Source organism: Pelodiscus sinensis, chromosome 15, assembly GCF_052426305.1.
Source record: "Pelodiscus sinensis isolate ZL-2025 chromosome 15, ASM5242630v1, whole genome shotgun sequence".
Lineage (NCBI taxonomy): Eukaryota > Metazoa > Chordata > Testudines > Trionychidae > Pelodiscus > Pelodiscus sinensis.
Window position 1 is genome coordinate 33796632 of NC_143066.1, and position 26503 is coordinate 33823134.

Genomic DNA, 26503 nt, shown 5'->3' on the forward strand with positions numbered 1-26503 from the left:
GGTGAACCCCCAGATATGGGCTACAGCAAGCGTGGGCAATAAGCAGCTTGTGGACCACATGTGGTTCACACGGGTTATCCCCTGGCAGGCTGCTGGACACTTTATTTACCTGTGCATCCATAGGTACGGCTGCTTGCAGTGCCCATTGGCCATGGATCGCCGTTCCTGGCCAATAGGAGCTGAGGAAAATGGTGTCCCGGTCTGCGCTGCTTCCTGCAGCTCCCATTGGCCAGAATGGTGATCCCTAGGCAATAGGAGTTGTGAGCAGCCATATCTGCAGCTATGCAGGTAAATAAAGCATCTGGCAGCCCGCCAAGGGCTAACCCTTGCGAACCATGTCCAGCCTGTGTGCCACTTATTGCTCACCCCAGGGCGAGAGGCTGAAACCAATGGAAATCCACTGTAGCCTTTGGCGAGAGGGGGAAAGAGCCAGGCCCAGGAGTTAACTGGCTACATAAGATTAGCCCTGAAGCCAAGCGGGCTACTGGGGCGAGTAAAGATTACCCATGTGTGTAAAGCTTTGCCGGATCAACACGTTGTTAGCCTGAAGCCTCTAGCCTCTGGCAGGCCAACAGGCAGCTCCGCCTGAAAGTGGCATTGGCTGCCTGGCTGGGCTTGAAGCAGAGCTTTGCCGTTGGCTTTGCAGCTCTCGCTGCCCGTAGTTTGGTGGGAAGGGGGCTCATTAACAGTCCGACAACGTTCCACAAGGAAGCCTCTGGGGGCTGGTTCTGATTAGTGTCCCAGGGCTGGATTGGCCACCTGGGCACGAGGCCTGCTATTCCCAGAGCAGATCCAGCCTGGCGAGCAGCAATCCAAGCACCCACCTCCCTGTTCTGCTGACATGCCTGCAGCCGGATCCCAGCTTGGCTGGAAGGCCAGTTTCTATGGGCCATTCTGTCCTGGGCCCTCTGTGCAGAACCTGCCAACAAGGTTCTATTGACTCTGTGTGTGTGTGTTTTGCAAGAGGCCGGATTGATTCCAAGGACCAAACGGCCTCTTCATCCCATTTACCACTTCCCCATAGCTCTGGGTCAGCTATGCTGTTGGAGACAGGACGCAGAACGGCCACACTTACATACTGCTTCCCTCACCCCACAGACCCTCACCATGAAGAAGGATGATGTCCAGCAGATGAACCCGCCTAAGTTCTACCAGGTCAGCGACATGGCCAACATGACCTTCCTGAATGAGGCCAGCGTCTTGGACAACCTGCGCCAGCGGTACAGCCACATGAGGATCTATGTAAGTGGAAGGAGAAGAGGGGACAGCTGAGTAGCATGTGGCAATTAACATGCCCGTGCCAGGCACGTGTGGGTCAGCAATAGTAGCTGATGCCCCTTCGGAGACCCAGAGTCAGAACTGAGTCACAAAACGGAAATCTGGAGGCACTTTCTCCTTTCTGAGTTCCACCCAATTTAAACTCTCCTCCAGGCCTGCTTGGCTCTCACTTGGTTAAAGCAGATTCTGGGGTGCCAGGCAGCCTAGATGCTCACCTCGCCCTCCCTCTGTCTCACCAAATGAAATCAGTCAAGCCACGTCACTGCTCCGTGCCTCAGTTTCCCCACTGGTAAAACAGGATCCTGAATGATGCTTCCCTACAGGTGTTGTGAAGACTAGATCATGCCTGTAAAGCCCTTTGAGATCTCTGAGTGCACGGTGCTAGAGGAGCGGCTAGTATGATCAGGCTCTAGAGCAGGGCTGAGCAAGAAGCGGCCCGGGGGCTGGTTCCAGCCAACCTAGCACTTTGATCCAGACTGTGGACTGAATCTGGCTGCTTTCTATTTATATTCTGCTGCCTGTGCCACTGAATTTCCAGGCGGTGGCTCAGGCAGTCGGATCTTATTTAAATGGCTCATGGCTCCCAACGGAGGTGCTACCCCAGCAGGGGCTGGAGCTGCGAGCCCTTTGCTGTGTTTTTAATTCAAAGCCTCTGGCCCCAGACAATTTTGGAAGGAGGCTAGTCCTCAGCCCCGCCCCTTCTTCTCCAGGCCCCGCCCCTTCCGGGAGTGGAGCCAGCCTGTGACCATGTACCAACATTCTTTAAGTATCCCCCCCAGTAAAAATTATTGCCCACTCCTGCCCTATGGAGACCTGAAGGATCATCTGAGGCAGAAGCCTCACAATAAACTAGCTCTGTGCTTCCATTTGTGCCCCAAGAAACATCCCTCAAGGAAAAAATGAGTCTTCTCTGAAGAATTATATTGAAAAGATCTCACCTAGAACCAGCGTGAAAGCCCATGCGAGCATCCATTTTTGCCTGAGGCGGGAACCTTGTTTCCTTTCCTCATGGTGGGCAGGCAGGTGCTCAGCAGGGCCTGGCCAAAAGGCACTGGGAGAAGGTCCTGGTGTGGGGTTTTACTCTGATTTGCAAGAAGCTCCTGCTAATGGTTTTTCTCACACTGGCTGATTTGTCTTCTCTGTCTCACCTTCCAGACGTACTCTGGTTTGTTCTGCGTAACCATCAACCCTTACAAGTGGCTGCCAATCTATGGAGCCCGAGTGGCCCAGATGTACAAGGGCAGGAAGCGTACCGAGATGCCTCCTCATCTCTTCTCCATCTCTGACAATGCCTACCATGACATGCTCCAGGGTGAGTGCTAAAGGCAAACTGGCTCCTTCCCTTCTCCCATCTCTGCTCCTCTCCTGACACCACCTGTCTCATGCTGCCCTCCATGCTCTTCTCACATGCAGAGCCCCATCGACAAAACCCCCTCTTCTCTCACAACCTTCCCTTCACACATCCCACTGCAGACCCAGCTTCACCCCTGCTCCCCTTGAGCCTCTACCCTTGTTCATCCCAACCATGGCTGCTTCTGGAGCAATGTTCCCGCTAATCTTTTCCGTCCATGTGTGGAATACATTTTTGTGTGCATGTGCAAATGTGCACCACCAGGAGAAACGCAAACCTAGCTGTGCATGCGCTGCTAATCAGCTGGGCAGCATTTCAGTCTCTGCTGGGTGGCCACTCAAGTGCCCAGCTTACAGGGAACACTGCCCAGGAGATCCCTCTGGGGCAGGCTAAAGTTCCCAGCAATGCAAAGTGGGGCTTCACAAGAGTTTTTGGGAGGGGAGAGACTAACCAGATCCCCCCCTCCATATCCAAGTCTCTGGAACACCAGGGAACCCCCCCTCACCAAGAATTGGTTCCTGCACTTGCCCCTTCCTTGCCAACTTCCAGGGTTTAGGCTTTCCTGTGCTGCTGGTGGAAGAAGTGCATGTCGGGGGGCAGAGGGCAGGGAGCAAGGTGCCGCCCCCGAGCCCAGAGTGTGCAGGCCCTGCAAGGCTGGTCTTTTGTTCCCAGGGGATTCTCATTAATCCTCGCTTTCTCCTGTTTGTTGCTCCCCCACAGACCGCGAGAACCAGTCCATGCTGATTACGTGAGTATTCCTTGGGCGTCCTCGGCCCACCCTCCCCTCTGAGCGAGAGAGGAACAGGGCGCTGTGACAGCAAGTGGAATTAGACTTGGGAGGGACGCTTGTCCAGGGGTTAGAGCAAGGGCTGGCAGTCAGGGAACGCTGGTTCTGCTCTTGACCATCCATGACAAAGGCCCAGATTGTCCTCGGGTGGGTGGGGAGCATGGGAGTAGGAGTTTTTCCCCACACTTGCATGCCCTGTGCAAGGACCGGCTGCAGATGCCATCCTTGGGCTTGGGAGGGTGGAGAGTGATGCGGGGGCTGTTCCCCCTGCGGGGCTCTGTTAATTTTTCTGCTGATCCTCTGCAGGTTTAGTGGAGCTAAGTGACATAGCCCAGCTCCCCCCCACACCTCAGTCTGTCTCCTTCCCATGCATGGCTTGGGATGCTCAGAGTCTCTCTGCAGTGCCCAGGGTACCATGCAGCAAACTGGGATGATCCCCACTTTGCCAGCATGGACCCTGCACCCAGATTGCCCCTCATGGCCTGTGCCCTGCAGGCACCCTGCCTCAGCCAGCCACATGAACATGTGCACACATGTGCACACACACACGCAGCTCCTCCTCAACTGGGCTTGCTGCCTTCCTTTAAGTCCCTCACCCAGTCAAATAATCAGCCTCTTGATAACTGGGACTAAAAACCCCAAATCCCGGTCTGTGAGAGAGGGGAGCTTTGCCCCTCCCCCCAATTTTTCTCAGACCCTTAAAGGGACAGTGGTCTATGGCCCTATATCTTTCCCCTGCCTGTCAAGCTACTTCCCCTGGCCATAAATGTCAGAATCCCCTTAAAGACACAGGCTGCTGCTAGCACACTGTGTGGACCACATGTAAAACTGCAGGGCCATGATGCCAATTCTGCATAATAATAAAACTCTTGATGATACTGCTGGAAGGATTAACTGTGGGCCTGATTCTTCTCTCATTCACCTACAGTGTTGCACCCCTCCCCTATTCTTGACTTGAATTAAGTTACTCCAATTTTGCCCTGGTGCAAATGAGAGCAAAATCAGCCCTCGTGAGCTGTGTAAGCAACAGGCCATGTCACAGATGCCTTCAGCCTTTCCCTGTGAAAGCCTGGAAGAGTCTGTCCCAGATGGGCTTATGTCTGCAAACTCAGGCAGTGGAAGTGACGTTATTTCTCTCCTGACACAGACCGATCATTTCTTAGCTTTCGCTTGTTTATTTTTACCAACACCTTGTTTCTCTTTTGTTTTATGTAGCGGAGAATCCGGTGCCGGCAAGACTGAGAATACAAAAAAGGTCATTCAGTACTTTGCCAATATCGGCGGCACTGGCAAGCAGGCTGCTGATGGGAAGGTAAGATGCAGGAATGTGGGCGTACTGTCGCAACAATAGTTCAGCCACTCTGGCAGCTCCTTAGGCCAGGTCTACAATAGACCCAGCAGCTTGGCTTAAGATATGCAACTCCAGCTCCATAGAACTCTTAGCTGGAGTTGGCTTATCTTCAGTCGAGCTTGGTGGCATCCCAAAGGCGGGAGGCTGACAGGAGCAAACCCATTCTGAGTTTGATTTTGCAGGTCTTAACTAGACATGCTAAATAGAACTCTGGAACATTGATCACAACATTATGTTTAACTGGTTAACCAATTAAATGAGGCAAGCAACCCCCACCTGCTGCAGTTGGGTTGGAGCACCCCTGCCTGCAGCACACTAGGCCAGGCCCACCTCAGGCCCCAAGGGGCTAGAGCAGCCTCTGCCTGTGGCGAGCAGGAGGCTGCCCCAGCCCTACTGTTTGACTGTAGCTGGTAAGCATCACCCATTAAGGTGATGCTTACTGGTTAACCAGTTAACCTTTCACATCCCTAGAAGAAACTGTTCTTTAAAGGGCTGCAGGAAACATTTGCAATTCAACTCTTTTGTATTTACTTTTCTAGTCAGCGATCCCAGGCTAGAAGGGGGCATTGTGATCATCCTGTCTGACTTCTTGTGTAACACAGGCCAGAGAACTGTCCCCAAGTCATTTGTTTTTCTTGTGCAGGGATCCCTGGAAGATCAAATCATCCAGGCTAACCCTGTTCTGGAGGCCTTTGGAAATGCCAAAACTACCAGGAACAACAATTCCTCGCGTTTTGTAAGTACCAAACTCTCTCCTGACTTCAGGTTTATTGGAGGGCTGGGGGAAGGGGCAATTCAATGATTCAAACTGAAAGTGTTGACATAGAAAAAATTCTCTCTAGGAGTAATGCTAATAAAGATAAGCAGAAGGATGTATATAGCACTTTGCATTTCGGGAGACCATGCGAGCATTAATTACTTGGTGTTGGCTAACATTCCAAATCAAGCTTCATTGCATCCAAGTTCACTAAAACAAGCACAAGAATAGAAAATCAAACGTGGCCAGAAGCTGGGAATGAGCAAAGGGGAGGATCACTTGATGATTTCCTGGTTCGTTCATTCCATTTGAAGCATCTGGCATTGTTGAAAGACAGGACACTGTGTTAGATGGACCATGGGTCTGAGCCATATGGGTGTTCTTATGTATGGTAAGAAATACACACTCATATTAATGATCCATTGTATTAGTGACCCTTAGTGGTCCTAGATCAAATTCAAAAAGTGTTGCAAATGTTAGCAAATGAACCTGTAGAACATCCCTGTGAAGGGAGTATCATTAACCCTTTCTAAACTGATTGGGCAATTGAGACACCGATTTTTTGATTCAGGAAATCATTGAAGAGCATCATTAAGTGCCCTTGAAAGTCAATGGAGTAGATCTCTGGTGTCCAACCATTTTCTGAAGCAATAGCCGCTATACGGGTTATTCCTATAGCGAACTCACCACACTCAGCCTGCCAAAGAGCCGCATGTGGCTAGTGGTTAGCATGCTGGATACCACAGGGCTGTGTCTAGACTGGCCAGTGTTTCCGCAAAAGCAGCTGCTTTTGCGGAAAAACTTGCCAGCTGTCTACACTGGCCGCTTGAATTTCCGCAAGAACACTGACGATCTCATGTAAAAAAATCAGTGCTTCTTGCGGAAATACTATGCTGCTCCCGTTCGGGCAAAAGTCCTTTTGCACAAAAGCTTTTGCGCAAAAGGGCCAATGTAGACAGCTCAGTTTTGTTTTGCACAAAAAAGCCCCAATTGCGAAAATGGCAATTGGGGCTTTTTTACGTAAAAGTGCATCTAGATTGGCCACGGATGCTTTTGTGCAAAAGTGCTTTTGCTGAAAAGCGTCCGTGCTAATCTAGATGCTCTTTTCCGCAAATGCTTTTAACGGAAAACTTTTCCGTTAAAAGCATTTGCGGAAAATCATGCCAGTCTAGACGTAGCCCAGGAATATATGCTAATGTACTTTCCTGAATCAAGGACAAAGAACTTTGTCAAGTGAGAAAGTTCCTAGCTCCCTTTCTTTTGCTCTCTGCAGCATTAGCTTACTTTGGAACTAGAGGAAGGTTCTGTGAAGGTATACTAAGCTATGCAAAAACAAAGGGGTTTTTATAGATTTGATCGAGGAAGTGACTAATTGCCTCTTACTGACTTGTAAATTTGCCTCTGCAGGCTCCTCTGCATGTCCCCTATGATTCCTCAGAGTCTTTCAGCTATTCTCTGTTTTTAGACAGATATCACAATGAATGGCCTCCTCTTTCATTTTCTTATCTAGGGCAAGTTTATCCGAATCCACTTTGGCACCACAGGCAAACTGGCTGGCGCCGACATAGAGAGCTGTAAGTAACCACAATAATTTTGTCCTTTACTTCCTTCCTGATCTGATCCAAAGGCCATGAAAATGAATGGAATCATTCATAGAATCATAGAACACTAGAACTGGAAGGGACCTTGAGAGGTCATCGCTTCCAGTCCCCTGCCCTCATGGCAGGACCAGTACCGTTTAGACCATCCCTGATAGATGTCTATCTAATCTGCTCTTAAATATCTCCAGAGATGGAGATTCCACAACCTCCCTAGGCAACTTATTCCAGTGTTTAACCAGCCTGACAGTTAGGAAGTTTTTCCTGGTGTCCAATCTAAACCTCCCTTGCTGCAGTTTAAGCCCATTGCTTCTTGTCCTATCATCAGAGGCTCAGGAGAACAATTTTTCTATTTCCTCCTTGTGACGCTCTTTTAGATATCTGAAAACTGCTATCATATCCCCTCTTAGTCTTCTCCTTTCCAGACTAAACAAGCCCAATTCTTTCAGCCTTCCTTCATAGGTCCTGTTCTCTAGACCTTTAATCATTCTTGTTGTCTTGTCTGGACCTTCGCCAATTTCTCCACAGCTTTCTTGAAATGTGGTGCCCAGAACTGGACACAATACTCCAACTGAGGCCTAAGCAGAAGAACAACTTCTCATGTCTTGTTCACAACACACCTGTTAATGCATCCTAGAATCATGTTTACTTTTTTTGCAACAGCGTCACACTGTTGATTCATATTTAGCATGTGGTCCACTATGACCCCTATATCCTTTTCTGCTGTACTCCTTCCAAGACAGTCGCTTCCCATTCTGTATGTGTGAAATTGATTGTTCCTTCCTAAGCAGAGCACTTTGCATTTGTGCTTATTAAACTTCATCCTGTTTACCTCAGACCATTTGTCCAGATCATTTTGAATTATGACCCTGTCCTCCAAAGCAGTTGTAACCCCTCCCTGACATCTTTCACTGACATCAGTGGCCTGAATTGTATATGGTTATCTTCTGCACCAGGGCAAAGCTAAGATTAATTCCATTAATTTGATTGATTTGCTCTGCTGTCAATGAAACCAGAAACTGGTCCTATGTCTCAGGTGAAAGTAACCATACCAGTCAATGCTACAGTTACTTGTATTCATCATTAATCATCATCATCATCAGTGCAATGGCATGATTGTGATATACTTCAGGATCCTAAAAATAACTTTATAAGAAATGTGCATTGTTCTTTGCACACGTGCATTTAACTGCACATCCCACTTCTCAATGAATAGAGACCATGGCATGTTTCCTGGCTAGGGATTTTCACGAGGCAGAAGAAAGAGAGAGGAAACATACGGACTGTTGTGTTTTTTCCTGGGGGAGTCTCTATGTCTGTTGCTTTTTACTGGTCCCTGCTTTGCTGCCCACACTGCAGGTCTTTTGTTGCATTCACCTCTTTTTGGACAAGGAGGTGTAGATTTTTTCTAGGTCAGTCAGGACTACAGCTCTACTAGCTGCTGAACAATGGAAGGTGCTTCTTCCTCTAACTACTTCTTTGTGAATGGCTGAATTTCCTGCCTCTGCATCATTTGTAAATTTCAGCCTCAGTTGGTATGCCCAAGAGAATGAGACTAGGAATCAAACTTAAATCTCTGCCTGCCTTTCCCCAGCACTGCTGTCTCAGATACCCTCTCTAGGGCTATGTCTACACAGCAACATTATTTTGAAATAACTTAGCCTGCGCCTACACAGCAGGCCGTTATTTTGAAATAGTATCGAAATACTGCCAAGCTGGAGGACTTCTTACTCCGGCTCCTGTAACGCTTGTTATATGAGGAGTAGGGGAAGTTGAAGGAAGAGTGCTCTGTTTTGAAATAAGTGCTGTGGAGACACTCCCAATTTCAAAATAAACTATGCAATCGATGTCGTTCAATTAGCGTAGCATATTTCAGGTTAAGCCCTGCTGTGTAGACACACCCTTGCTTACCCAAGCAGCCAGTTTCTTCCCATTCAACAGCTGGAGCAAGAGTGCCTCCCTAAGCTTAGCAGCCAATTATGCTTCCCCAGCCAGGCCTTGATTGGCTACAGTCTGCTCTCTCCCCATCCTCTTGCAGGGCTAAATTTAACCTTTATTTCACCAGAGAGGGGAGACCAGCTGCCCCAGTGCCCTTTATAGCAGTGAGAAACAGCATCATAGGACCACTGCACATGGGCATAGGACAAGACTACAAGGCATAAGGAATCTTTTCTGTGGGTATGTCTAGACTGCATCCCTCTGTCGGCAGAGAGATGCAGATTAGGCAGGTCGACATTGCAAATGAGGCAGGGATTTAAATATCCTGCACCTAATTTGCATAAAAATAGCCACCGCGTTTTACCAACTCAGCACTTTGTCGGCAAAAAAGCGGCAGTCTACAGGGAGATCTGGTGAGAAAGAAAGCCTTTTTTGACAGATCCTGTAAACCTCCTTGAAGGAGGCATAAGGGATCTGTCAAAAAAGGCTTTCTTTCTCGACAGATCCCCCTCTAGACTGCCACTTTTTTGCCGACAAAGTGCTAAGTTGGCAAAACATGGTGGCCATGTTTATGCAAATTAGGCACGGGATAGTTAAATCCCTGCCTCATTTGCAATGTCAACCTGCCTAATCTGCATCTCTCTGCCGACAGAGGGATGCAGTCTAGACATACCCTATGTCTTTTTGTTAGAGAGGAAGAGCATCTCAGAAATGATTAGTAGTTTAATCATATATATTGAATTTCCATAGCATCCTTTGAAATTGTAAGAGCTTGGGGACAGTTGTGTATCTACAGATAAGAGCAGGGATCTGGGAATCAGAAATTTTGGACCCACCACTGATCTATGATGACCGTGGATACGTGGCTGCATTTCTTGGCTCTCTTCCACCTCTCTGCAAAATAATTATAGTAAAGCTGATCTGACCGGGAATGTTGTGAAGTTTATAAAGTTCTTTGAGGTCCTTGGGTCAAGGATGGTCCAAGAGTGCAAAATCCAGATTGAACCTCTCTAGTCTGGCACCTTTGGAGCATGATTGGTTCTGAATGAGAGAATTTTATGGTCCATGGGAGGTCAATATTGTCTAACAGCATTACCAACCCTTCCACTGCTTACTGGGCTGTTAGAGGACATTTAGGGTACATGAGAGCTAAAACCAGCACAGAACCCCGAGAGCCTGGACTGGTGGCTGTAAACAAACTTTGTGGGACTGCGGGGGAACTTGGCCACACCCATGAAAAGTGAATATCTGGCTCACTAAAATCATGCCGGACAATGAATATTTCTGGACCAGAGTTCTGGACTACAGAGGTTCACCCTGTATTACACTTATTGTTACAGTAATGGTGGATACAGGGAATGGAAAAGGAATTTGCTTCCAAAGGACAATTACTATCCATGAAATTCTGATTCCATTGACATCAATAAAGTCAGGATTTTCCTATGCTTTTCCCCCTGGCTGCAGTCTTAACATGGGCTTGGATTCACCAATGGTCCCCTTCATATTTCAGATCTCCTCGAGAAATCTCGCGTCATTTCCCAGCAGGCAGCTGAGAGAAGCTATCACATCTTCTATCAGATCCTCTCTAAGAAGAAACCAGAAATCATTGGTATGACACTTCTGTGTATATTCACTCTTAGTTCGAACTTCCCTGAGATGGACTCTGTTTCCAGGATGAGAAATCTATTCACCAAAGCTGTTTATCTGTGGTTAAAGTAGGTTTATTCAAGAAGGAGCAAGGAGGAGGAGGAACACTGAGGAAGACCAGGCCAGTGAGTGGAGGGGAAGTTGTACTTCCCCTTCTTTAACCCCTGCTGCTGACTGGTCTAAGGTCAGCTGTTCTGATCAGGTTTGGTGCTAAGGTGATGCACATCAGGTGCATCTTAAATCTGTGGATTACTAGAGCACAGAGATTGCTTACTTCCCTAGACATGGGAAAACACCGAGGCTGAGGTTTTCAATGTTGCATAAGAGATTTGGATGTCCAGTTCCCATTCATTTTAATGGGAATGGGGTGTCCACATCCCTAAGTGATCTGAAAATCTCAGCCCTAAAGGAAGTCTTTTGGAAAGCGCTCTATTAGAATTGTATTCTAAGGAAATGAAACTCCCAGTTCTCCTCCCCATCTAAAGAGTTTTCCTTCTCCACCCATAGGTCCAGTGCAGGGACAGCTTTGTAACAGCATTGCTCTCAGAGGGTATGTCTAGACTACATCCCTCTGTCGGCAGAGGGATGCAGATTAGGCAGGTCGACATTGCAAATGAGGCAGAGATTTAAATATCCCATGCCTAATTTGCATAAAATGGCTTCTGCGTTTTGCCGACTCAGCACTTTGTCAGCAAAAAGCGGCAGTCTAGAGGAGGATCTGTCGAGAAAGAAAGCCTTTTTCGACAGATCCCTTATGCCTCCTGCAAGGAGGTTTACAGGATCTGTCAAAAAAGGCTTTCTTTCTCGACAGATCCCCCTGTAGACTGCCACTTTTTGCCGACAAAGAGCTGAGTCGGCAAAACGCAGTGGCCATTTTTATGCAAATTAGGCACGGGATATTTAAATCTCTGCCTCATTTGCAATGTCGACCTGCCTAATCTGCATCCCTCTGCTGACAGAGGGTTGCAGTCTAGACATATTTAGAGAGTGTAATCTCTTCTTGATTTGCCTCCATCTGCAGAAACTTTGCTTCTGGTTTCTGATCCCAAGCATTACCACTGGATAAGTCAGGGTGTAACTACAGTGGACAACATGGACGATGGGGAAGAGCTGCTTGTCACAGATGTAAGTATGAAAACATGAAGTGGGGGGAAAAAAGAGTCTCACTAAACACGATGTTCCTCCATGATTTCAATTCTCTCTAGAAATAAGGGAGCAACTTCTTAATCGTGAGAGTGATTAACCATTGCAGCAACTTACCTAGGGATGTGATGGATTCTCCATCGCTGGGTTAGCTTAACCAGAAGTTCTGGGCTTGATACAGGACATCCTGGGTGAAATTCTGTGTTATTCTAGACATCAACCCAGATTAATTATCATGGTCTTTTCTAGCCATAACAGCTATGAGTCCATAAACTTTGGTGCACATGGATTCAAGCCCACTTACCTCACTCACATTCAGAATTTCATTTGAGTTCTTGTATATGGAAAAGAAGCAGGTTTTGAGCCTGGGTAGGTTCTTTGACAAAGGGCAATCTGGCTTTGGAAAGAGCTTATTAGATATCCTTGCTCCTGATGTTACTATTGCAAGCTACACAGTACAAACGGTCTTCAGCTGCCGATGTTATAGTGTTGCATGTCCCTGTAGAAGAGCTAGCATTGTAAATTAGATGCTAGCGAGAACAATCGCTTTAGGCGCAGAATAGTCCTCAGAAACACTGAAATCTCCCATTTGACATCTTTCTACGGGCTATTTAAATTCAGTTTTGTTATGGACTCACACCACAGAGATGGGAAAAGGCCAAGTAGATCGCCTACTCCCTTCCCTTTCTGTTTGTTATTGCAGAACTGTTTCCTACAGTTAAATCGTCAGTGTTTTGGTCAGGCTAGTTTCAGGTGCCTTGGAAGATGGTATTTGGTGACCTGCATTTCAGGAAATATTGATAAAGGTCCCAAAAGGCCGAGTATTACTGAGCCACGTTTCTCTCCGGTGCGATTCTATCAGAGCCAGTGAGGTTAGAGAAGAGATGGAAGCAGCTCTTTCTGTCTTCCATCAAGTGCAATGTGCACACCAGAGGCAGGTTCCAGCCCATTGTGGGAATCCACGCAGCCCTTTCCATGGGAGAGAATGATAAAAACGAACCTGTATCTGAAAATGACCTTTTTTTTAAAGAGGTGCCTGGTGTTTCACTGGCTCGCGGCCTTGAAAATGAATGGATTGAAATAAAACAGCTGAGGTTCTCAGAGCCCTCTGAAGGGCTCTCGATACCTTACTCCCAAGAGTCTAGAAAGGGGGTTGTGGCAATTTCAGCAAATGTGCTGGATTTAACGCTTTACGTCATGAGATTGTTCCAGTGATGTTGGGGAAGAGGGGCAGACCCTCAGCTGGCGTTACATGGTGGATGAAAGGCAAGCAGGCTACACTGATGTCTACCAGCTGAGGAACCATCCAAATGACTTCCCTGGAACGCTATCCAGAGCCAGTTTAACGGGATCTCACTGGGATGGTCTTGAAGGGCTGTGAAATGACTTTAGGGCTGTGTCTAGACTGCATCTCTTTTCCATAAAAGGGATGCAAATTAGACACATCGCAATTGCAAATGAAGTGGGGATTTAAATCCCCCCCACTTCATTTGCATAAACATGGCTGCTGCTTTTTTCTGGCTCGGAGCTTTGCCGGAAAAAAGCACCAGTCTAGACGGGGATCTTTCGGAAAATAAAGCCTTTTCTGAAAGATCCCTTATTCCTTATTTTAAGAGGAATAAGGGATCTTTCAGAAAAGGCTTTATTTTCCAAAAGATCCCCATCTAGACTGGCACTTTTTTCTGGCAAAGCTCTGAGCCGGAAAAAAGCGGCAGCCATTTTTATGCAAATGAAGCGGGGGGGATTTAAATCCCCACTTCATTTGCAATTGTGATGTGTCTAATTTGCATCCCTTTTCTGTAAAACACACAGCCTAGGTGTTTGCAGTAAGGAGAAGTCTTCCTGTTTAAGGTCCAGATAAGTATTTCCCTGTTCTGTGTGTCTCTTTCTCCTCGGCCAGATGGCCTTTGATGTTCTAGGCTTCTTGCCGGAAGAGAAGCTTGGAATTTACAAGCTGACAGGAGGCATCATGCACTTTGGCAACATGAAGTTCAAGCAGAAGTCAAGAGAAGAGCAGGCTGATGTAGAGACCACTGAAGGTAGGTTGGGGTCACCACTTTGGGTCAAAGTACATCAAGGGGATCGACAGCTGACACGAGAATGGATTGTTTTACTCAGCCAATTCACTCACGTCCCTGAAAAGCTGCCCAAACCAGAGCATGTCTCCAAAGGATAAAAATGACTTTAAACAACCAATTGTTGGAAAACATAATCCCAACTATACATACAAATTGATGGGAACTAATTTAGCTACAACGACTCAAGAGAGAGATCTTGGAGTCATTGTGGATATTTCTCTGAAAACATCCACTCAGTGTGCAGCGGCAGTCCAAAAAGCAAATAGAATGTTAGGAATCATTAAAAAGGGATAGAGAATAAGACAGAGAATATCTTATTGCCACTATATAAATCCATGGTACACCCATATCTTGAATACTGTGTACAGATGTGGTTGCCTCATCTCAAAAAAGATACCTTGGCATTAGAAAAGGTTCAGAAAGGGGCAGCAAACAGGATTAGGGGTTTGGAACAACTGCCATATGAAGAGAGATTTAAAAGACTGGGACGTTTCAGCTTAGAAAAGAGGAGACTTGGGGGATATGATAGAGGTCTATACAATCATGACTGGCGTGGAGAAAGTAAATAAGGAAAAGTTATTTACTTATTCCCATAATGTAAGAGCCAGGGGTCACCAAATGAAATTAATAGGTTGCAAGTTTAAAACAAACAATAGGAAGTATTTCTTCATACAACACACAGTCAACCCGTGGAACTTCTTGTTAGAGGATGTTGAAGACCGGGACTTTAACAGGGTTCAAAAAAAGAGCTAGTTAAATTCATGGAAGATAGAGCCATCAATGGCTATTAGCCAGGATGGGTAGGAATGGTGTCCCTGGCCTCTGTTTGTCAGGGGCTGGGAAAGGGTGACAGGGGAGGGATCTCTTGATTATCTGTTCTATTCATTCCCTGTGGAGGCTTCTAGCATTGGCCACTGTCGGCAGCCAGGACACTGGGCTAAATGGACCTTTGGTCTGACCCAGTCTGACCATTCTTATGGTCTCCATCTGGATATTCTTAGGCTAGGTCTAACTCTTTTGGCAGAGGGATGTAAATAAAGCACATTGGAAGTGCAAATGAAGCGAGGATTTAAACATCCCACACTTCATTTGCATAGTCACGTTCGGGCGCTGCTTCGAACAAACGCCATTTTGAAACTGAAACTGTAGCTTAGACACAGTTCTGCCGACAGCGGGGTGATTTATCTACAGATCGCGATTATGCAAATGAAGCACGGGATATTTAAATCCCCACTTTATTTGCACTTCCGATGTGTCTGATTTACATCCCTCTGCTGACAGAGGGGTGTCGTTTAGAAACGGCCAAAGCGAGCAGACGCGCTACCGGGAGCTGCCATTCACCAAAGGCATGTCAGGCCTAGACATGTGATTGAGCATTCAGCAAAGGGCTTGACTGTTCCTCAGAGACATCACACTGCATTGTGGGTAGGATGGAGTCCTGGTGGAGTGGGCGGACAGAATGTCTCTGGGAGCTCTCAGATGCACAGAGACAGAGCACTTCCTGCTGCATCTCTTTATTGCCCATTCACTACCCCCCCAACTCCAGTATGGATGACCAGCTATGCTGGCCAGTGTGAATGAGGGGACAAAACTAGGGCCCTGTCTCTCCCTACCCCTTGTGGAATGCCAGACCAAACAGGAGACCAAGCCACATTCTTCCTCCCTTTAAGATTAACCAGGTTCCTCTTGTCCTTCAACAGTGGCTGACAAAGTTGCCCACCTCATGGGTCTCAACTCAGGGGAGCTGCAGAAGGGCATCACCAGGCCCCGGGTGAAAGTGGGCAATGAGTTTGTGCAGAAAGGGCAGAACATGGAGCAGTGCCAGAACTCCATCGGCGCCCTGGGCAAGGCCGTCTATGACAAGATGTTCAAGTGGATGGTGGTCAGAATCAACAAGACCTTAGACACCAAGATGCAGAGACAATTCTTCATCGGGGTGCTGGACATCGCTGGCTTTGAGATCTTTGATGTACGCAAAGCAAGAGACCCTCTCTCCGCAGTGGGACCCCTCTTCGTTTGGGAAAATATTTACTTATCGTACATCCCCGCTCCAAAACGTTAGCTTCCGTATCAGTGGCCGTGCCAGTGTAATCAGTCACTCAGTCAAGGGCATCAAACAGAGGTTGATATCCTGGCAGAAAACAACCATAGAGCATGGGAGTAAACTAATGAACAAACGACCACACTGGATCTCACAGCTGCAGGAACCTGGCGATCAGGCGGCTTTGCCGTAGGGAAAGAAAGATGCATCTTGTTCGGATATTTAATTACATTGGTACATCATCCACTTCCTGACAAGAATGGGCAGCGGGTGAAAGCCCCATTGGGGAAGGCACGCCGAAGCCCTGCCCTTTCCACCCAAAGCCACATCCCTTCCCCTGAGACCAGGCCCCTTCAACATCCTCCGCCCCTCCAGCTTTCCCCGGCCGCCGAGCTGCTGGGTTGCTACATGGCATGGCCTCAGCCCTCCCTAGATGCCGGGCTGCCATGTGACACAGCCTGAGGCCATCGCAGGCAGCTGGGCAGGTTAGGCAGTTTTGGGAAGGCAATGCCTTCCCTTGCCTGCATTACCAGCCACCCACCTTGACAAGCATCTGCCCATGAGGGGGATCTTCAGCGGTAAAATATCTGGAGGGGACATCACGGCCAACAAACAAATAGCTCAGAAACATTGGCAAATTTACCTGAAGCCCAAGTCTGATCTCATTTACATCACAGAGGGGATCGGAAATAACTCTGAAGTTAGCAGGGTGGCTTTCAACTGGCACTGGACTAGTGGAGATCAGAACTTGTTCCCTAGAGTGGATAATCTGCTTCTTGTGAGGAGCTGTGTTGCATCTGCAGCTGGGGGTGGGGGGGCATTTGAAAGGCCACGGAGTAACTGCATTGCTTATCTCCTTCTCTCTGCAGTTCAACAGCTTTGAGCAGCTGTGCATCAACTTCACCAATGAGAAGCTGCAGCAGTTCTTCAACCACCACATGTTTGTGCTGGAGCAGGAGGAGTACAAGAGAGAGGGCATTGACTGGGAGTTCATTGACTTTGGCCTGGATCTGCAGGCTTGCATTGATCTCCTGGAAAAGGTAACTTTCCCTGCCCTGAGGGAGAGGAGTGTGGTGAGTGATCTAGGACAGTTGTAGAGAAGGGCTGTAAGGATGGTTAGAGGACTGGAGAACGACCTCTCTGACAGGTGGCTTGTTTAGCCTAACCAAAGACGGGAGCTATGCCTGCTCTCTGTCACTATATTGGAGGGATACACACTAGGAAGGAAGAAGCATTATTTAAGTTAAGGGCCAATGTTGGAAAGAACAAATGGATATAAACTGGCCACCCACAAGTTTAGGTTTGAAATTAAAGGCAGGTTTTGAAGTATCAGGAAAGTGAAGTTCTGGAATAACCAGGCACGGGGTTCGAACGAGCAGGGATTTAAAAATGGCAGCGCCCAGTTTATGCAAATGACCTGGGAAATTCAAATCCCGGGCTTCATTTGCAAGTGCGGTATGCCTACATTACCCCGCTAGTTCGAACTAGGAGGGTAGTGTAGACATACCCTAAATGACTAGATGATAATCTAATAGTGAATGACAAATCACAGGTGAAGCTGCCTTAGCTCACCCTACGGAAGGCAGCAGTGAGCTTCTCTCATCTGCTTCTCCCTTGTGGTCCTCTTTCTCTCCCCAGCCCATGGGCATCTTCTCCATCTTAGAAGAGCAGTGTGTGTTCCCGAAGGCCACAGATGCTACTTTCAAGGCTGCTCTGTATGACAACCACCTAGGAAAATCATCCAACTTCCTGAAACCCAAGGGAGGCAAGGGCAAAGGGCCCGAGGCCCACTTTGAGCTTGTGCACTACGCTGGCACGGTAGGTACAGAACAACGTTATTGCCGTTGGCATCTCATTTATATAGATCCGGCTACCCACGTGGGCCTGACCCTGCGCTCACTGATGTTAATGATGAAACACCCCCTGACTTCAGTGGAAACAGATCCAGGACTGCCTTGCGAACCCAAGGCTGCTGGACACATGCCTGGGTGCTCAGTGCTTCCAAGCCCATGTTTCAGCTTTCACAAGGCCCTGGGTCATGCGTTCAAGGCCTTTATTAGTCATATTCCCTGTTGGAGTAAACTGGTGGAGTTCTGATGACTTCAACAGGGCAGCACCAATTTACCCCAGCAAGGAATTGACTCCAGCAGGGTCTCATTGAAATGTATCTCAGAATGCTTAATAACAACAACACATGAGATAAATCACAACCTAAACCTGCAACTGGACTAATGTCTGATCAATAACTCAATAGCAGCACGCTTTCGTGAATTGTGAGTAGCAAGTCAATTGCATGAGCGAAACATGTCAGGGTTGGTCTACATATAATTGGTCCTACCTCAGCGTGGGTGGGATGGCCTAGGTGACCTCTCCAGGCCCCTTCTAACTCTGCATTTCTGTGATTTCGGATGGACCCATGTCTATCCCACCTATGCTGAGGTAAAGCCAAGTACATGTAGACCAACCCTGACAGATGTTTCACTCATGCAGTGGACTTACTTCAGTGAGTAAGTTAATGCGGATTGAGAGTTTTCAGGCAGTGGATTTCTCCTCCCTCTTCAGGGAGTCGTCAGGGCCAGTGGTCAGCGGAGAAGCATCTTCTTCTTTATATCATGTTGCAGCAATGTTCTCTTTCACAATCTGGAGTGTTCACAGTTCTCTCCCTTCTCTAGGTGGGTTACAATATTACTGGATGGCTGGAGAAAAACAAGGACCCCCTGAATGAAACAGTGGTGGGCTTGTTCCAGAAGTCCGGCATGGCACTGCTTGGCAACCTCTTTAAAGAGGAGGAGGCGGCAGGTAGGGTCAACGTTACATAATGCAGCCAATGCAACGGGGTTGAAAGCAAATGTGATCATGTCTAGGGTTTCCACACTATTCTCTGTGGGCAAGATAAGGCCCGGGGTTGTAGTGCCCTCTGCAGACAGGTAACAGACCATGCCCTGCTCTGTGATAAAACCTCTTCCATGCTGAAAGACCAACTAGCACTGTCCTTGAAAACTATGCCCCCATAGTGCACTCCAATCAGCTCACCTAGTTGGAGTGCACATTGCTGCTGGCACACACTTGTGTCTGCATGAAGCGAGGATGCAATGTGGAGTTAATGATAAACTATGGAATTCCCTCCTGGCAGTGAATGGCCTTCTGTGACCAGACAAATGTCAGGTTTCTATCAACCAGAAAACTTGCTGCCTCATCGGATTGTTGCCAGCCCAGCCTGGGGCTCTGGAATTCAAAAGATGAATGGGAAAGCTGTTTATGACAAAGGCTTTTCAAGGGTACGTCTAGACTACATGCCTCTGTCATCAGAGGCATGTAGATTAGGCTACCCGACATAGGAAAATGAAGCAGCGATTTAAATAATCGCTGCTTCATTTAAATTTACATGGCTGCCGCGCTGAGCCGACAAACAGCTGATTAGCTGTTTGTCAGCTCAGCGCGATAGTCTGGACGCGCGGGTGGCGACATCAAAGGTATTTGTCGACCACCTAGGTATACCTCATCCCAGGAGGCATACCTGGATGGTCGACAAATACCTTTGATGTCGACACCCGCACATCCAGACTATCGCGCTGAGCCGACAAACAGCTGATCAGCTGTTTGTCGGCTCAGCGCGGCAGCCATGTAAATTTAAATGAAGCGGCGATTATTTAAATCGCTGCTTCATTTTCCTATGTCTGGTAGCTTAATCTACATGCCTCTGGCGACAGAGGCATGTAGTCTAGACGTACCCCAAGTCTCAACTTATTAGCACATGGGGTCAAATTCTCCTCTGAGGGTACATCTAGACTACACGGCTTTTCTACAGGTATCCTGGAAAAGCTCTGCCACGTCCAAGGAACGTGTCCGCTTTTCCGAAATTTTTTTTGGAAAAAGCAGACGTGGTTTTTTGACATCCCCTGTAAACCTCGTTTTACAAGGAAGAAGGGATGATCCAAAAGAGGGGTTTTTTTTATCTGACATTTGGCCATGTGTAGACGGTCCAAAGGTCAGAAAAGCCTCTTTCAGAAGAAAAGTGGAAAAAGATCTGAAAATTTCAGTATGCAATTTGCGTATCTTTTTTCGACTTTGCTTTGTAGTGTAGACACAGCCTCAATTACCCGGGTCCCACTCCATCCAATCACAGCACAAAACAATGCAATTGCACCACAATAACCGAGAGGAGAATTTGGCCCAATGTATGTACAAAATACATGTCTCCTTTCCCTTCTTTTCCAAGGCCTGAGCTCAGCTCAGAGTCCAGGATTCCCTTGCAGTAATAAATACATTAAAAAATCCCTAAGCCTGAATAGCGTGAGAACTGTGCTGTGAGCTCCAGGCTCACAAGGGGATGTATTTGTTTTGTGTGTGACAGTACAGCACTCTCATTTAATGCACAGCTGAGTGTATCACTTCTACATTAAGCATTTTAATATTATCTTCAGCTGGTACTACCAAGAAGCAGAAGAGAGGCTCTTCTTTCATGACGGTCTCCAACTTCTATAGGGTAAGTGGCCATTTGCCACTGATCATCCATCCATTGTATTGTACTGGGGTAGGGCCCCACGCCCCCATTGGGCCAGGCACTATATACTAGGGATGTAAGAGTGTAGCCGTTTAAACGGGTGTGGAAGCACGAGCTTATTGGTTATCCAAACTACCCGGCTACACATGGCTCCCAGTAAGTTGCCTACCACCCCATGCTACTGTATTAGGGATATTAAAAAGCATTTAATTATGAGATCGTGGTTACATGGCTACACAAGGGCAGACAGAGGCTCCCACCTACTACCCTTCACTGCTGTCTCTGTAATTGATTAACCATGTAACCACTGAAAATTACTGTGGTTACACATGGCAGGCCCTGGCTCCTGCCTGCCACCCCACTCTTGGGGAGCTGGCTGCTGTCTCTTAAAAGCCAGCTCCCCATGCATACCCATCTCCCCTTCCCCCAATGCTGCTGCCTCTGATACTGAAGCAGCAGCGCGGGTGGGGGGAGACTGTGTATAACACTGCATGTTAACCAATGAGACTGTGTAAACGGTTACACTTTCATATCCCTACTCTGTATCAGAGGCAGCAGCTGGCTCCCCAGGAGTGGGGCGGTAGGCAGGAGCCAGTAGCTGCCATGTGTAACCACTAAAAGTTTCAGGGGTTACACGGTTAATTAATTACATGCATTTTAACGTCCCTACTATACACACATGATAGACAGAGGCCATGCCCTAAGGAACAGTCTAGGAGATGAGCTAGGAATTATAGCTGCATTCTACGAATTATTTTGAGGGAGAGTTCTTTGTCCTATGTTATACAAAAAGTCAGACAAATTGATCAGTGGTCCCTTCTGGCCTTGGAATCTAAGTTTTAGAAAAGATCCAACAGGTAGACATGACCAATCGAGGCTGGGAGCACAAGAGAACAGTGAGATAGTTTATAAATAAGAACAACATTGGTTGCCTAAGATCACATCAGCTGCCTTGTAGAACTGAATCTCCAGGATTCAGACCCTCTTGATCACCCCTGAGGTGTCGTCAAACATTCATCCATGCAACACTCTTCATCTGGGCTGTGCAGCATCAAGCCTGGACCTGCATCCTTTTGCTATCTTTGCAACTGGGCAGCGTGAATTAACTTACTGTGCATGAAGCACTGGAATGAGTTGCCGAGGGAGGTTGTGGAATCACCATCATTTGAGATTCTAAAGAGCAGGTTAGACAAACACCTGTCAGGGATGGTTTAGATGGTGCTTGATCCTGCCATGAGTGCAGGGGACTGGACTAGATGACCTCTCAAGGTCCCTGCCAGTCCTGGGAGTCTATGATTTAAGACCTCTCTCTTCTGCTTGCCTCACCCACTTTTATTTATCTTCTTCAGGAGCAGCTGAATAAGCTGATGACCACTCTGCATAGCACGGCCCCTCATTTTGTACGCTGCATCATTCCAAACGAGTTCAAGCAGTCTGGTAAGTATCTGCAGAGCCACTGAACACACTCGTGCAACGGGACACAAAGCCTTCAGCATTAGCTTTGGCTGGCTGAACAGCAAAGGTCTACCCAGTACTGGAAGTACATGGGCCATCGCTTCATAGAACACCTCCATGTCCCTTAAAGGCAATATTAGTATGCAACAAGACAGTGTGGCTAATGAACCCTTCATTCCTCCATGGATATCCAATAAATAGGATCACCAAACTGGATAAATTGATACCATCAACTGTCAGCCTACATTGTCTGTGACTTACTCCTTCATTGCAGGATCAATTAGGGAGACAGTGGCTGAAAGAGAAGACTCTTGTTCTGACTGAAATCTTTGTGATCAAATCGACTGGGAAGGAAAGTGATAAAAAGTGTGCAGGCCAGATTAAGACATGCAGAGATCCTAAACTACATCAGGCTTAAGAGATCCCATTGCATTACCAAAAAATATGTATTCTTCTAACAGAAAGCACAATGAAAATAGAAATACAAAAGTTTTATATTTGCATATCAACTGGTACATAGGCAAGGATGCGACTAACAACCAATAATTTTTTTTTCATTTAGAGGCTCCTCATCATCAGAGGCCCTAATCTGCCACTTACTTATCTTGTGTGTAAATCTGGCACTGCACATGGGCTTCTGTTCAAGGATGGTTATTTCCCTTTAACTCCTTATCTACTCCAAAATCTGCTTTTGGGCTGATAAGTGTGCTAGACAATTCAGCTCCTGGATTTCCATCCGTGTTAGTGGAATCCCAACAGCACAGTCATTGCAAGGGGACAGTGTGTGAATTCTTCCATTGCCAATCTCTCCCTTTCCATTTTTGTGTAGCTGAAGGCAAACAGCATGAGTAGCTCCCATTGTTTTCCTCTCCTCTGGCTCCGTAAGGAGAAGGGCTGACCTGGACTCTGGTTTTTTTTGTAGGGGTGGCGGATGCTCACTTGATCTTGCACCAGCTGGCCTGTAATGGAGTGCTGGAGGGCATCCGTATTTGCAGGAAGGGCTTTCCTAACAGACTGCAGTATCCTGAATTCAAGCAGAGGTGAATGTTTGTATTCTTCTGCCCATTTGTTATAGTTTGGGAGGATGGGCTCCTACGACATACTATATAGTAACCTCCTTGGACAATCAGGAGGTGGAGGAGCGGTGGATACTCCATTCCTAACCCTCCACTTCCTTCCTCCAGGAACTCTTATTAAGTAAAGATGAGAAGCTGGGAATGGGTGCCAGGAGATGGATCGCTTGAGGATCACTTGTTCTGTTCATTCCCTCTGGGACATGTGGCATTGGCCGCTGTCAGAAGACAGGATACTGGGCTAAGTAGACCTTCGATTTGACCCAGTATGGCTGTTCTTACGTAGAAACAGAGATGGTTATAAACTCCTCACAGCTGGGAATGGGGCAGTAAGCCCTTTGGAGACATTTGCTAGAAAAGACTGAGATGGAAGAAGATATTAGCCCTTGCCTTGCTTTTCTACACTGGTCCTAATAATGACCCCTTCGTCATTACACGTCTTTCTCATTACAGATATCAAGTCTTGAACCCCAATGTAATCCCTCAGGGATTTGTGGACAATAAGAAAGCATCAGAACTGCTGCTTGGCTCTATTGAGCTGGCGGAAAATGAATACAAAATTGGGCATACCAAGGTACTGTGTTTTCTTACCAAATTAAGCTAAATTAATCCAAGGCCAATGTAAGTGTGTCCATGCAGGGAACTGCACCAGGTCAGGCTGATTTCAAAACAGATTTCTATTCAAGCATCAGGAATGAGAGTTAAAAGTTCCTGAGCAATCCTTAACTCTGCCCTCTGTGCCTGCATTGCCTTCTAGTCTGTGAACGCACAACACAGAGCAATGTATGTGCTGTTTGTCAAAAGCAGCATAGTATATGCAAAGGAGTCACACTTTTATAGATGGGCCGAACCCTGGGGTCGCCTCACTTTTTACTTGCTCCTTAATATACGTCTACACTGGAAATGCTGCAGTCCTTTGGTGGCACAGCTCTAGCACTGTATTATAGACACTACAGTGACAGAAAAGGTTCTTCCGTGGTTATGCTTATAAGAAGCACAGGGGATCTTTTTTGGGGGGGAAGGGAAAACACACACACACACACACAATGTTATAGTTACCACTCCATGGTCCAGATCCTTTTGCCGGCTATATTGATCACGGATAGGAAAGAGCGGGGTTCTATCAGTCCAAACCAATGCTCCAGAATCTTGACATGACAGAACCTGGATGATAACTATAACATTGATTGGCAGGACGGGGACAAAAGGGGGAGTGTCTCTGTGTGAGCACATACTGGCTGCTTTACTATTGTATTCTTAGTAAACGCAGTGTATTGCCTTTTCCCCTAGAAAGATCCCATGTGCTTCTTGTAAGTATAACACTACCACTGTAGTAAATCCTCTTCCCTGAGAAGCAGTAGCTAGAATTCTTTTGCCAACCTACCTGTGTCTACATAGGGGTTTCTGTTATCTTCATTATATTGTGCAGGGTGTGAAATTTTTTGTGACCTAGCTTCATAAAATAGACCAGGCCTTAGTCAAGCAAAAATTCCACTGGAGGAGAATTTTGTCTGACTTCAGACTGAATGGGAAAAAAAAACCTCAAGTAAAGAGGCCTTGGTTTTTGCTCCTTAATGGAGCATGTCAGGAGTTAGTTTTTCTGTATGTACATTTTAGGTGATCACTTGATGAAATAAACTATTGTGATGCGCATGAAGAGGCAGAAAAATGTTCAGCTTTTTGCAGGAATTTATAATGGAATTTTCTAACTTTTATAATACTCCCACACCATTTGCTGCGTCTCTAGCATATTTCATCCTCTGATTTCAAAGTGTTTTACTATATGTCAGTGTAACGGTGGCACTCACTTCCCGTGAGCGCCCTGTCTGGTTGACTGCATGTGCCTGCATTGCATCAGTTTATCAGCCTCTTTTGGCTACTCAGTCCTCTGTCCGAGTCATACAGCCTGGTGTGAGTCACTCAAAATTCATTCCAGGGTACACCTCTAACAGGGACCCATTCCAGTACCTTTTGCTAGTATCTCTCTCTGTTTCTCTCTCTGTTTGTTTCTCCACTCAAATAGAGAGTAGTGTCTCCAGGACTTCCCCTCCTGGAGGTAATTTCTTCCTCCTTACCTCAGGGCGTGGATCTCAAGTCCCACAATATTTCTCTGCATGGAGCTCTCTGTGAGGCTGCTAGTCTCTCAGCCAGTCACAGTCTACATGCCTCCAGGACTCCAGAGACACTGAGCTGACTCTGGTCCTGCAGCTTCTTCTTATAGGCCTTCCTGGCCCCTGATTGGCTGGTTTCTCTGCAGCCATTCTAGCTTTCTTGGAGGACTTCTCTATGGCCCTTTTCTGGCCTGTCTGGTCCGCCCAATCACAGTCAGTTAATTAAATCCACCAGTGATTCTGTTGTTATCCTCATTTCACTATTAAAGGAACACAGGCAGAGAGAGCATAAGAGATGTCACTTAGGACACACAGCAAGTCAGTGCTAGAGCCTGAAATAGAACCCCAGAGTCTTGACCCCAGTCCCTTACTCATAAAAATTTCAACTTTAATATTTTATTATTATATAATTCTGTGTACCTATAGTGATAGTAAATGCAGGTGAAGAGTCAGACAAGTCAATGAAGGCAGAAACCCATATATGGAAACAAAAAGGGGTCTAGCAGCCCTGAATAAGCCCAGATATCCTAGTAAGTCTAGAGACAGGGTCAGAATTTCATAGATTTAAAGTTCTGGTGCATGGCTTGGAATGTTAAATCCTAAGTCTTCTCTTGCTCTTCAAGGTGTTCTTCCGTGCCGGAGTCCTGGCCAAACTGGAAGACATGCGTGATGATCGTCTAGCAAAGATCATGACCATGTTGCAGTGCCGTCTTCGTGGCTTCCTGATGAGGATTGAGTTCAAAAAGATGCTGGAAAGAAGGTATCTCTTTGAAATGGGAGACACCACCTCGTGCATCCGAGAGAGCACTAGGAACAATTGCTAACATGCTTCATTCTCTATGAGGCACCAGGAAATGAGTCTTGGATTCCAACCCATAATCCGTGCACACAACCAAAGTAAAGGAGCCATGCAATGTGGGATCTACATGGGGGAGTCAATGCATTTAACAGTCCAACCCTTCTGGCTACATAGGTGCAGTAAAGCCATGCTGCAGCCACAGGACTACAATAGCACCACTGCCCCCCGTGCATCTACCCTAGAGGGGATACCAGTTGGTGGTTCTGTGTAGTGAAGGAGCTACATAAACTCTGCTAGTATTTAGGAACCTGATTGTACACTGTGGTGCAGTAAGTCCTTTGGCACATGGCTTCTAGGCACACAGCTGGTGGAGCTCAAAAGTGGAGCCTTAATACCTTGGTCCTATTCTGTGCAGTAGCACGGCATTATTTCGGCAGGCATCGGGGGTATTTCTGGCTGCAGGATGTGGGAGCAGGGGGAAAGGAGGCAGTATTTCCAGCTGCTGCACTATAGAACACTAGAACTGGAAGGGACCTCGAGAGGTCATCAAGTCCAGTCCCCTGCCCTCATGACAGGATCCAGTATTGTAGAA

General features: G+C 47.0%; 1 protein-coding gene across 1 annotated transcript in view; it reads left to right on the plus strand.

Annotated features, from left to right (window-relative positions):
- MYH16 (myosin heavy chain 16) overlaps positions 1–26503 on the plus strand; it is a 62499-nt gene that overhangs the window by 3625 nt on the left and 32371 nt on the right. Inside the window, exons 3-20 of the mRNA XM_089769300.1 lie at positions 1099–1242; positions 2434–2590; positions 3350–3377; positions 4632–4728; positions 5411–5503; positions 7035–7098; positions 10571–10669; positions 11729–11832; positions 13751–13889; positions 15629–15897; positions 16839–17009; positions 17608–17787; positions 18642–18768; positions 20394–20455; positions 21823–21910; positions 22851–22968; positions 23455–23575; positions 25736–25872. Of these exons, the coding sequence (XP_089625426.1) occupies positions 1099–1242; positions 2434–2590; positions 3350–3377; positions 4632–4728; positions 5411–5503; positions 7035–7098; positions 10571–10669; positions 11729–11832; positions 13751–13889; positions 15629–15897; positions 16839–17009; positions 17608–17787; positions 18642–18768; positions 20394–20455; positions 21823–21910; positions 22851–22968; positions 23455–23575; positions 25736–25872 (2198 nt within the window). The remainder of the gene's footprint in view (positions 1–1098; positions 1243–2433; positions 2591–3349; positions 3378–4631; positions 4729–5410; positions 5504–7034; positions 7099–10570; positions 10670–11728; positions 11833–13750; positions 13890–15628; positions 15898–16838; positions 17010–17607; positions 17788–18641; positions 18769–20393; positions 20456–21822; positions 21911–22850; positions 22969–23454; positions 23576–25735; positions 25873–26503) is intronic.